General features: G+C 54.4%; 1 protein-coding gene across 2 annotated transcripts in view; it reads right to left on the bottom strand.

The window, feature by feature from the left end:
- The window catches only part of KCNAB1 (potassium voltage-gated channel subfamily A regulatory beta subunit 1), a 34,625-nt gene extending 22,351 nt beyond the window's left edge, over positions 1 to 12,274 (bottom strand). Inside the window, exon 1 of one of the 2 annotated variants that reach the window (XM_052686112.1) lies at positions 11,954 to 12,274. In XM_052686112.1, coding sequence (XP_052542072.1) covers positions 11,954 to 12,189 — 236 coding nt within the window. In that variant the 5' untranslated portion in view covers positions 12,190 to 12,274. Of the gene's footprint in view, positions 1 to 5,326; positions 5,978 to 11,953 lie in introns of those variants that run through there. The other variant, XM_052686113.1, reaches the window with a different exon arrangement.
- Between the last annotated feature and the right edge of the window lie 525 nt (positions 12,275 to 12,799).

The raw sequence follows: 12,799 nt of genomic DNA on the forward strand, positions 1-12,799 counted from the left end.
TCCCATCTATCCATCCATCTCCCCATCCATCTCTCTATTCACCCATCCATTTCACTACCTATCAGAAATGAGACAAACATGTTGTTTTTTAAGAAAGAAGTTTTAAATAAAATCTATGCAGTACCACACACACTGACTAAAGCATTTCAGACTCCACACCCACAGAAGAATAATCAGGCTCAGAAGAGCTCCAATAACGCCATTCCTCCCTTTCCACCCCCAGTTTCCTTACTCTGTGTTGATGCCACTGCCCACAGCAGCTGGCCTTTACCAATAACACCAGACCAAGGGGATGCATCCCACATGAATTCTCATTCCCTGTGGCAGCTGGCCACAAGGACAAGGACTCCACATCCCCAGGGCTGCCCTGGGCTCCTTTGGTACCCTAGCAGCCCACATCCCACCCTATAAGCAAAACTGGGAAAGAAGGAGTAGGCTTTCTTGTGGATCATCTGCAAGCAGTTTGGTTTATTGTTACCAAAATGCACAAAAATGTCACCATTCCTGAGGCTTGCAGGGGGAAAACAACGTTGCTTGGAAACATCCCCATTATTGCTTTGGAACAGCTTCTTTTTGAACAGAAAATGAATAAAATATGCAATTTGCTCCCTGCAAACAGGCTGCTTCACATAGCAGTGAGGCCCAGCAAAGCTCCTGGGCTGAGCTCCTGCAGGAGCCTGGCAGCAGGGCAGTGACCCACAACTTTCCTTCTGAGTGCAAGCAGGCGGGAGGGAGAAAGGTGGGTGCAGAACTCCCTGCTGCTGGCACTGCTCAGCCACCACCCCCAGAGGCCCAGCACCCAGCAGACTTTGCTGTGCTGCTCTTGCTGTTCTGAGCTGGTGACAGACTGCACACTTTGCACTGCTGGAGCATGACAGTACACTGATGGGTTTGCATGCAAAGTTTGCAGTGCAAGTGCTGGCCCAGATCATGCTGGCCGGCTGCTCGCAGCGTTCAGGGTGAAGCTGTGGCTCTGGGGCCCAGTGCAGTGCTGGAGCACGGAGCTGCTCCTCAAAGCACTCCTGAGCAGCACAGCCCCATTGCTCACGGCTCTCGCAGTAGTTGGCAGTGCAGGGCTGCAGGTGTTGGGGTGCAGCTGTGCCCTGTCCCCTGCTCTCTTCACACTTCCCAAACCATCCGCACCACACACGCAACCACAGGCATGGAGGCAGCTGTCTGAGCTGAAATTCCCTGCAGTTTTCTTGGCTGCATCCTTCAGAAAGTTGCCGATGACGCATTGAAATGTAGATCAGCAGAAGTGCATGGGCTGCAACCAAGTGCAGGGTTTGCAGTGAGTGCCGCTGCTGTCCCACATGCACCGAAGTTCCCCGTGCTCAGCGCTCAGCAGAGAGTGCAGTGCTGGCACCCAGCTTTGTTCCCTGCAGCGTGGGAAGCACTGCATGCACAGAGGTGGAGGCTCAGCTCTCCAAAAGCCCGCAGAGCTCTGCAGGGCCCCACAGTGAGCACTGCACAGGGCCATGCATCCTCTGAGCACTGAGCACTGCCCTGTCCCACTCTTGGTGAATGCCTCACAGATCTATGCTGTAGCAATAGTCTGAAATAAAAGATATTCTATTCGAAATTCCAACTGGACTCTGCAGAAGTGGCCATGCTAGAACAATTCTTTTTAAATGCCTTAAACTGCGCACTTCACTGGCAATTAATTTAGCAGTGTATTTACATCACATCCTTTCTTTCACCCATTTAGGCATTAGATTAATGTTGTCATGCAGTGTTTAAATGGAAAAAAACCCAACACAGGAGCAGCCTGGGAGTGGATGTGGCATCCATCCATGCCGGCAGCCCAGATGCTTGCAGCCTGCTGCCCGGCAGCTCCCTGCCACCCACAGCCACACCTCATGGCACTGCCATCACACTGCATCTCACAGTTCCAGAGCTCATCGCCTCCCAGTGCCGCCCAGTGCCACTGTCCCATGGCACCAGTGCCAGCACCCCATGCCAGCACTCCTCTCACCCACAGTCACGTCCCATCCAACTGTGACAGTGGCAGACCCTGCACACAGCTCTGAGGCACAGCTGCCACCCACAGGCTCTGCTTCAAAGCTTCACCTCAAACCCCTCTGTGCAGATGGAACCTGGAGGAGGAGAGGCGGCTCCTTTGGATCCATTAAATCTGCAGTCCTGAGGGCAAATGCATTGTGAATGTAAGGGCAAACCCTTCCTGCTCACTGGAGCGGTCTTACAGCAATAAAGTGAAGCTCAGGCTATGAGCCATAAAAAAAATCCCGGAGAGCTATTGAAATAATACGTAACCTTGTGGCAGAATAATTGGGCTATTGCCTGACAGTGCTTAAAGCTACCCATAACTGCAGCAAAAGCTATGAATTCCTGAACACACGAGGCAGCCATCTGCCTGACGTCCATAGCAGCAGGCAGGGACAGGGAGGACCCGAGCCCCAGGATACCACAAGCAGATCCTCGCTCACCGCAGGGCACGGCAGCGGGGAGCTCACCCAACTCATGCACAATGCACTTCCACTGCCTGGCATCTGCCCACAAAGCTTTGCCAATGCAGCGCTGGCATTCCTAACGCAATGCGTCTGTATGGGAAATCCATACCTTGCTGACAGCGCTGCAAGGTTTCCTGTGGCCCACGGTGCGTGCAGGAGGAGTGGAGGAGGAAGCTTGAGGCCCTGGTGTGAGGGGAGGGTGCAGCACTGTGCAGAGGGAACAATGGGACCACAATGGGGGTTTGTCCTCATTGCATGCACCAATTGTGTTTGCCACCAGAGGCTGATCTGGGTGGGGAAGCAGGATGTTCTGGCACCCCATTTGTCACGGCTTCCCTGGCAGAGCATGGGACATCTGGTGCACGGCTCTGCCCTGTGGCACAGAGCTGTGGGGGGCAGGAAGGTGGCAGCCCCACACCCATGGCAGCACCCACCTGTGCCTGTGCTTTGCTCCCAATACAGCAGATTGCAGCCCTGCAGCCGCAACGCCCTCCAGGCAAAGAGGAAGAATGCTGCACCCCCAGACAGGACCCAACGCACCCAGCCAGACACCCCCCCCCTCTTGCCCCATGGTGATGCAGCTGCCACAAGTAGTGACATGGGGAAGCCCCATCTGATGGTTCCATGGCACGGCTGCACGTGGGCTCATGGCACGTGGCAGCTTGCTTCCTGCAGCCGTGCACTGCTTGCTTTGTGCTGCTTTGATGCCTGGGTGATGCCACAATTAGACGTGAAGGAAACGAAGTGAGATGGAACAAATGAAACGTGAGCATGGAAATATCTGGATCCTAATATTTGCAGACATTCCTAAAAGAATGCCTTTATTCCAGTGAGCTTTGTATTTTATGTTCCAATCTCATCTGGAGCAAAGCCAGAAATGAGCCATGCCACAAAAAGCCCCAGTGCCAGCTCTGCTCCCCACAGCCCCAAAACTCTCCATCACCATCTCCCTGTACACAAACAGCAAGACACGGACCACTCTCAAAAACGGCCTGCCGTCCATGGCACCAGGCTCCCTGCAATGCTGTGCCCCATGGCAGTGCTCCATGGCAATGCCATAATGCCATACCCCGACGCAGTGCCCCACGGTGATGCTGTGCCCCATGGCAATGTCCTATGGCAACGACACAGATCCTCTCCAAGCACAGCATCCGCATGTTCCGTGCAGGTACTCAGCAGTGCTGGAGTGCTGTATTTTTAGCATAAAACAAAAGGCATCCTAAGCAGCACGTCACTTCAGGCAGCACACATTGTAAAGCTTGTCAGCAGTGACATAATGCAAGCAGAAAATGAACTGGGAAGGACTTCAGCCTGAAATACAAGGGAGCTGAGGACTTTACAGCATTACTACTGCAGCTGTTGGGGAAAGCCTTGGGCTTCTCCAGGCACGGAATTTCCCTTGGATTGAGGAACCAGAGATGAACACGAAACACCAGCTCTGTCATTGCTGGAAAGCCTCTTCCCTAACTAAAGGTTACCTCGATCCAGCAGCAGCACCAGGGCAGAGCCGGGAGCTTTGTGCAGCTCTTCCTCACATTTCCCCCATGCTGCTTCTCTTGGGGGAGAAATCTCCCCTAGGTATGGAGAGATTTGGGAGCAGAACCAGGGATTAGTCACAAGGATAAATCCTCAGCCCCATCACAGCTGCGATGCTATTCCTGCTGCAGTCCCCAGGCTGCCCGCAGCCGGGAGCCGGTGGAGCCGTGCCAGCTGCCAGCTGGAGGCAGAGCTCAGCCCTCACTGGAGAAACCTTCCCCAGAACTAAGCCCGGGATGAGTTACAGAGCCCCAATACTGCACGGCAGCAGAAAGCACAGCCACCTCATGCGTTGGTCATTGTGGAAGCCCCAGGAAATCAGCAGGAATAACTGCTGACAATCAGCACATGGTCCACGATACTAACGAGCAGAAGCTGTGACTTGGTGATGGGTTACATCTGTAGTGCTCCGTGCTCGTGCACACAGCAGTGCAGGGCAGCAGGCACGGCCCTGGGAAGTCACTGGGGCCAAACCCACAATGCACAGCAAACAGCAGCGAGCATCCCACCCACTCGCCGGTGTCTGTGCCACTCGCTGTGCTGCTATTGCCTCTTTGTAACAGCAGTGCTGCGTGGAGTGAGCCCCGTGCTGCACACACCTGGTGCCTAGCAGCAGCCCAGCACAGGGCACAGTGCCTGCCCCACGGCCGGAGCTGCACAGCCTGAGCCCCACGGGAGCCCCTCAGTCGGGATCTGTCCCCCAGCAGCTGATGAGGGGACATCCCAACCAAAAATAGCAGTGTGACAAAGCTAGGAGAGCCCTCTTTTTTCAACTGAAGGTGTGGCAGAGAAGCCCATCAGCTGGAGCATCTCAGAACAAAGGAGCAGCCTTGTACTGGTTTTCCAGACTATGAGCAATCTGTGCAAAACATTCTATAGGAATGCTCGCGATTTCCTCCTGCATCAGCCCTGCCCCGGCTGAAGTCTGATGGAGCTGCACCGAGGGCAGCTGCTCCCCTTTGCCCCGTGCACGCCGCAAATGAACTTTTCCTGTCCAGCCTCTAAAGTGCTTTGCTAATTGATTCTGCTCATTAACATCAGCGTAAGTTATGTCAAGCACTTCATGGGAACCATCTTAACAGCGGTGCCATAAATTCACAAGTATCCCTTACAGCCTAAACGGTGTTCTTTGTGCAAAATCACAGGCACGCACGCTGGCAGGAGCCTTAGCACTTTGGTTATGCAGAGGTTTATAGATCCCCTAAATCTCAGCAGCTCTCTCATCTGACACCGGAGGCATCCGGAGAGGAAATCCTATAGAGCTGCAAAGCAAAGAACCATCACACACCGCAACCGAGCAACGGGCGCCGCGACCGTACCTATATTTCATGCCAGTTTGTTTGGCGGTGGATTCCTTGAGCGAGATGTGATGCTGGGGGGTGAAGGTCCCCAGGCTGCGGGCGATAATCGCCACGGTCCGGAATTTGGCCCTGGCTGCGTTCACCACGTTGGGCGCGGCGGCGTTCTGCTTGCTGATGAGCCGCTCTTCCCCATTGCGACTCTTCAGGTTGTGCTCCGTGCAGGCGATGGACACCTGCATCTCGCCCCGCGCCCCGGGGGGGCCGGTGCCTGGGACACGTCGCCGGGAAGAAGCCCCCAACCCAAGCTCGGCTCGCGGTCACACCTCCCCCGGCGACGGCCGCGGTGGGTCGGGGAGCGGCATCCGCCTTTAGTCGGGCGCTCGGGGGAACATGGAGCTGCCCCCGGTGCTCGCAGGCTTCGCCGCCGCCGCGTTACATCGGTGCGGGAGCGCCCCGAGCCCAGCCGGGCGCCCGAAGCCCCTTCAGAGCCGCCGCACCCCCGGGAGAGGAGCTGCCTTTTGTACGGACACAAAGGCGCCGGTGGAAGAAGCAACGGGGAGAGCAGCGCTCGGAGCGGCTTGACGTTGAAAATGGGCTAATCATGGGGAAAAAAAGGAAGAAAAAAAAAAAAAGAAGAGGGGGAGGGCGAGAACAAGCGCTGTGCTCTGGAGTGCCGCTGGGTTAACTCCTTCCTGCCCCACGCTCCCCGCACGGCCGCAGCGAACATCCTCCGCTTCAGCTTCGGCAGGGGGCTGGGGGCGGACCTGTGGGTGTGGGGAGTGGAGGATGGGGTGCAGGGGTGGCTTTGGGTCGAGCGTCTAAAAGCTGGGCTAGCTGAGCTCGTAGCCTGGGAGTCACCATCTCAGACACAACGTCTGGCGTCAGGTTACTGCAAGATCATCAATAAATGAATGCTACCCATCTCAAATTAACATTGCTATGCATCCAATGGGTGTGGAACTGAGGGTCACTGACACAGCTGCCCGCACTATGCTGTGCAGAGGGACCCCAAGGAGAGAATCATACAATCACAGACTCGTTAAGATTGGAAAAGACCTCCAAGATCATTGAATGCCTTAGGCTGGAAGGAAGCTTAAAGATCATCAAATGCCAACCCCTGGCTGTGGGAAGGGCTGCCAAGCACTAGATCAGGCTGCCCAGGGCTAGGGTTAGGATCCCCAAGCTCGACCACGACCCACCCCACCATGACCACTGCCAGCATCCCTCAGATCCACATCTCCATTGTTCTGAACCCCTCCAGGGAAGTTGAGCTCACTACTCCCTGGGCAGCTGTGGCAGTGCCCAACTGCTCTTCCACAGAATACATTTCACTTAATATCCAACACGAATCTCTCCTGGCATGGCATGAGGCCATCACCCCTCCTCCTGTCACTGTTTACCTGGGAGCAGAGGCTGACAGCCCTCACCACAACCTCCTCTCAGGGAGTTGGAAAGCCATAATGTGTTTCCTCCACCTCCTCTTCCCCATGCTGAGCCATCCCATTCCCTCAGCCACTCTCTCTAGTGCATGTGCTCCAGGCCCCTCCCAGCTCAGTGTCTTTCTTGCAGTGACACAGGCTGCAGTGCCATTGGCATTCTTGGCCACCCGGGCACACTGCTGGCTCATGTCAACCAGCATCCCCAGATCCTTTTCCACAGCACAGTTTTCCAGCCACTCAGCCCCAAAAGCAACAACTCCTGGTGAGACTGTTCTTGCACTCAAAATGTGGGATACCTCTTTTGGTGTAAAGTCACCAGCTTTAGTTTTAAAAAACCTCAAAGCAGTGCCCTCTTCCCCCTGTTAGCTCCGCACAGACATGAAGTGTTGCACGTTAACCAAGAAAATGGAAATGTTATGCTGTTATGCTTTTAATCGTTATGCAAACACGCTGAGCAGCCTAGCACAGCTTTTAAAGCACAACCCAAACGTATTTTGGGCCTGAGGTGGGCTCTCAGGATGGCTGCTGTCAGAGCTCAGCTGGCTGCTGGCTGCAGGAACTCAGAGCTGTGCAGACCCAATCCAGGTCACCGATAACAATGCCACCTCAGCTGCTTTAAGCGCTTTAGCAGAAACCCTTCACTGCCAGGAGAAGGCAGTGACATGGAGGAGACCGGCCCCACCAATGGCACATGAGCCCCTCGGCAAAGTTTCTCTGCTCATAGCCTCTTCAACAAGACAGGAAGTTATTCCCAGTTTAGCTATATTTTATTGAAGTTGTGCCTGTGTATCTATCACATGGGAGGGGAGAGCAACTCCTCGCTCGTTATCACCCTGCGCTGCAGGCACTGAGCTTCTATTTCACAGCCCGGGTGATCAGTGTGCCACAGCTCGGTGCTGCACAGCTGCATAGCTCTGTGTGACATTACAGGGGAAATCGGAGCTGCTTTTCTGCTCGCTCCCAAGCAGCCTTTTTTTTTTTTCCCTCTGCTTTCCCCCGGTTCCCCCAGCTCTGCTTGGATAGCTCCTGCACTGCGCACAGCGCCTGGGCAGCTCCAGAGCAGCTTTGGAGAACTGCTCGGCCGCAGCAGTGCTCTGCATAGAGGCAGAGCCAGCATCCAGCCTTCCTACTCGGCACAGAGCAGCCCTTAAGCTCCTCACGCTGCTCTGCTCTGTGACCATCGCCGGTGCTACATTTGCAGCTTTCCTTCTGCTGCTGGCAGGGAAAAGGCATCCGGTGAGCTCGGCTGCCCAGCACCGCGGGGCTTCTGCAGCATGCAGGCTGCAGATCAGGCAGCACCACTGAGAAGAAAGCAGCAAGCAACAGAGAGGAGGAACCTGGCAGGGATTAACCTCAGAAAGCTCTGCAGGACAGACGTTCCCCCACCATTGCCATATAGGCACAGTCCTGTCCCAAGGCACAACTGCGGGAGCTGCAGAGCCCACCCAACCTGTGCCCCATCCCGGTGCCAGCTGGGGCTCACTGCAGACCCCGCTGCCTCCGTGGAGCCATCCCCACACACCACTCAAACCTCAGCATCGGGGCTGCAGCAGGTGATGTGCCCTGAGCCCAGCAGGACACCCATGGTGAATCCTCACCGCACATCCCAACATAAATTGTGCCTCAGAAGCTTTGGCTATGAACACAGTGTGTGCAGTTCTGCTCTATCTCAGTGCAGAAAACAACCAGGCTTCCTGCTGGGCTGCCTGCTGATGGAGAAGCTCCATTACACCTCCCTACATCACTCCTATGCAAGCATGGCGAGGTAGCAGGACAGCAGTGGGAATTGGGCTGACCCTGCAGGGATGTACCACAGCAAAGGCAACACCAAGGAGGGGAGATGACAAATGTTGTGTCACAGGGACTAACCCAAGCTTGAGTTATCATTCCCCTGCGGTGGGAACAAGCAATAAACATATCAAAACTATCATGAAAATAGAGTATTTGGGGTTATTCTAATCAGAGCAGAGCGGGATGCCAGCAGGATGCCCAGCTGTGTAAGTTCACCCTATAGAACAGACTTTAAGTATCACGGAAGGGGAACAGCTGCCCGTTCTCAACCCTCTCCCAGTCTGGGCCCAGCCCAATGCTGGCTGCAGCACCACTCCATCCAAGGGCAGGTCAGGATTTCCCCCATTATGAGCCCAGAGGATGCTTGCACCCCTCAATCTCAGTGCTGTTGTAGTGTGCAACAACACAGGCAGGGTAAGGAAGAGAGCACGAGGCCAGCAGCAAGCAGTGTGCACCGAGCAACGTGCACTGAGCCAACACTTCTCTGTTATGCCACACACTGCACCGCGCAGACAACGCAGTCTTCCCAAGGTTCCTTGCATAGTGATTAATGCATTTATTCCAAATGCAGCTCAGCCCAAGCTGTGTATTTCCAACTCGTCTCTGCTTATTGAATAGTAAATTTAGGCAATTACGTACATTATTCTGCTATCCATACACGTCAAACACCGCCCGACTGCAGTTTGTAGCGGCTCATTTCTCTAAATAAAGTTCTGTAAAGAAATATGTTCTAAGATGTGAGGCTTGGATGCTGAAAGCAGCTCCCTGCATGGCAGCGGGTGGGGGACAGCCCAGAGCACGGTGCCCAGCACCAGCCCACAGGGCATCCCCTGCAGGAGCCGCAGCACTGCTGGAGCTGCACCCTTCACGTTCCACCTGCGGCAATTTTGCTTAAACCAATAACGTATAGTAAGCACTGCTAAAATATGTCCTTCCCAAAGAGAGATTTTTCCCAGCTTTCATGCTTCTCCTGCCACTCCACGAAGCAGGCTGAGGCACTCTGCCCCACAGCCCTCGTGCTGCCTGGCAGAGACGGAGCACTGCAACTGAGAGAAAGCACTCCCAAAGTACCGGGGGCATCTGCTGTGGCCAGTGCATGGAACTGGTGCAGCAGCAGGGTTACTGGCACTCCTACCTCCCCCCTGCCATGAAGGTCCTTTGGGAAGAATATTTCCTTTTTCTTGCAGAGCATCCTACAAAGGTACTTCACATTTTTGGACCCTGAACTGAGGACAGCCCTCGAGGTGCTGCAGTGTCACCCAGCAAGGAGTGCAGGGCTCCCCTGCAGAGGACAGTGCCTGCACGGCTGCAGCTACCCAGGTCTATCCAGAATGGGGACGGAGCCAAGCAACAATGAAACCAGCACAGAAAATTCAGCAGAGCTTATCAGGAGACAGCAGGCACCGGAACTGCAGGAGGGAACCAAATCCCCTTTGCAGCCTTTGGCCCAAGCACCAGCACCACAGCACAGGGAGAAACAAGGAATAAAAAGTGCATTTTCACGGGGTGCAGAGCATCTCTGCTCAGCTCCATCGCTGCTGCCTTCCCCCAGCACACGGACCCTGCAGCCATCTGCCGATGCCTGTAGGTTTAGGAGCGATGCTTTTTGTCACGGACATTTTGCCTGGCATCCTATTCCCATCACATCTCCTCCTCACATCTCCCCGGGACATCACACACCCTGCTCAGGAATCCAGGGCTGATCATTCACTGATAATGATCGGAGGCTCACAGACTGGAATCGATTATGAGGAAACATCCCTGTGTGCAAAGTGGGTCACAGAGCTGCATTCTGGGGGCTGGAAAGGGGCATTTAAAACACACTGGGAGCCCTGCAAACAATCCCACTCTGCCAGCGCCACGGCACAGTGCTGGAGATGCCGTGTGCTCTGAGAGCAGAAGCAGGTGAGCAAATGGCTTTGCTACCGATGATGGGAACAGATGTGCTTGCTGAGGGGAGCTCAGAGGCTTCAGAGTAGATTACTTCACAGGAAACTATGTGTGCACACGTGTGCAAGAGCATGGGTGTGCTTTTGGCTACTTGCTGGGAACAGGAGATCCCTGCCCTGCTGTGCTGGGAGGAGGCCCCACACCATGCACACCATGGGCCCCCTGACCACCGAGCTGCACACAGCTGCTCTTTGCCCACCTCCATCCATTCATGCAGAAAGCTGTACAAAAATAATGTGAACCATAAGCAGCGAGAGGAAAGAGAAATCATTTGGAAAATGGCTGGGCATAGGAATACCTGCCTTGCACTAGAGAGCCATAGTTCAGAAGGAGAAATCACTTAACAGAAAGGACAGCTGGCAGTGAACAAAGGGCACAGCTGGGCACGGGCACAGCCATCGGTCTGCACCAGGATGGGGAAGATGTCAGCGCTGTGAGGTACATCCAGTGAGCACAACATAGCTGTGCTCTGAAGCCAGCAGCAGCCATACTCCATCTGAGAGCAGTGCTGCTATTGCCTGAGAGCAATGCTGCTGGTGCCAGCAACAAAGCCATGAGATGCACTGCTGCTCTGCCTGTTGTTCTGTAACAGGCTGAACTAAGCTGCGTTTGCTAAGGCAATGAAAGGGAAAGGAACTAATCACCCTATAAACAAACCGGCTTATGAGCATTTAGGCAGCGTTTCTTATTAACAGTTCTTTTGTTTATCACAATTAATTAAATAGCTCTTCATTAAAAAGTTTTTCTTTTCTTTTTTTTTTTTTTTTTTTTATCATGCTGTCTTTAGATCAGACCTACAGATACAGGACAAAACTCTGGGAGGTGACTGAGCCATGCTGGGAAAGAGAAGCGTTTACACAACGGGCCTTGGCCCAAAGTGGGACAGAAATCTTTAGAAAATAGGCATCAGAAGACCCACGTAACAACAAGAACCACCACAGCATACGCCAGAGGTTCTACATGGTCCTGCAGAGCATTCCTTCTGCTGGGGCTGGGCTGTGTGAAGTGCAACATATCGTGGCTGCTTCTGTCAGCCGTGAAAAATGCATGGACTCGGGAGAATGGATTTGCTGGAATCCATCATCTTCAGCAGAAATTAACTGTATTGCAGTGCTTTATTCCATCTCGTTAAAGGCTGAAGATGGATGAAGAGCAGCCCATAAGCCAAGCAGCCAAGGTGCACACAGGGTGACAGAGGCAGAGCTGAGAGCAGAACCGCAGGCATGGGGCAGCTCAGGCTGCTCAGGACCCCATCCAGCCCAGCCCGAGCACCTGCAGGGATTAAAGCCATCCCCATGCACTCACCATTCCTCAAGGCCGTGCAACCTTCTTGCAGCATTCAAACAGCGCAGAGAACAGCCACTACAGCGTCTCCTGGGTCTCAGCAACTCGCCAGCAGGCTCTAGGAAGCAGGCAGCCCCTGCCCACAGCTCAGCCAGCCCCACCACGCGGACTCTGCCCATACCTGTACACCATCCCCGCCTGCGCCTGGACGCTCTCATGCAGTGACAGCCCGTGGAGGTGGAGGAACCTCTCCAGCTGCCTCCGCTCGCTGGCCCCACTCGCTCTCCCTGCCCCAGCTGTAGGATGGTCTCTGGGGGCCATGCTCGGCTTTTTGCCCCGCAGCGGCGCTTCGCTGGCTTTCTGCAGGGCCGGCTTGTGGGTTGGGATGTCAGCACAGGAAGGCTTGTACAAGTGCATGGCCCCACACCGTGCAGCAGCACTTGCCTTTGTGTTGTTGTAAGGGGAGCGCTCCAACTCAAGTGGGCTCCGGCTGGGAGCGCAGTGCTGTCTGCCAATAACGGGAGAGCGCTCCGAGGGGCGAGGGCTGCCAGTGGGAACGGAGTGCCGACCCTGTTTCCCAGGTCTTATATTTAGAGAATGGGAAATATTTGTTTGGGATTCCACCCAAGGCCAACAAACGTCAAAAAGAATATTCTCACAGGGTTTATTTGAGGCCTTGGCTGGAGAGATGAGTGCTGCAAGCGTCTCCTACATGGCTCCTTCAAACCTGACGGGCTCACCTACCTTGAAGTAAAATGTCACAACCCAGGTTAAGTGCTCTGTAACTTCCACTGCTACGTTTCAAAGGCCCAAAAGGATGCTGTATATAAGCAGATGCAGGGGAACAAGGCAGCCAAAGCCCCACAGAGACAAATAACCCAAGCAGACAGGGGAAATACTGAGCCTGTATTGAGTGCTGCATTATCCTCTGACCCAACACACAGGCTTTAAGGCTGGGATCTGAGTTCCCAGAGCCTGCAGCTGTTTCTCTTAAGTGCATGCAGTACAGAAACATCCTGCATCCCCA

This window comes from Tympanuchus pallidicinctus, unplaced genomic scaffold, assembly GCF_026119805.1.
Source record: "Tympanuchus pallidicinctus isolate F22 unplaced genomic scaffold, pur_lepc_1.0 scaffold22, whole genome shotgun sequence".
NCBI lineage: Eukaryota > Metazoa > Chordata > Aves > Galliformes > Phasianidae > Tympanuchus > Tympanuchus pallidicinctus.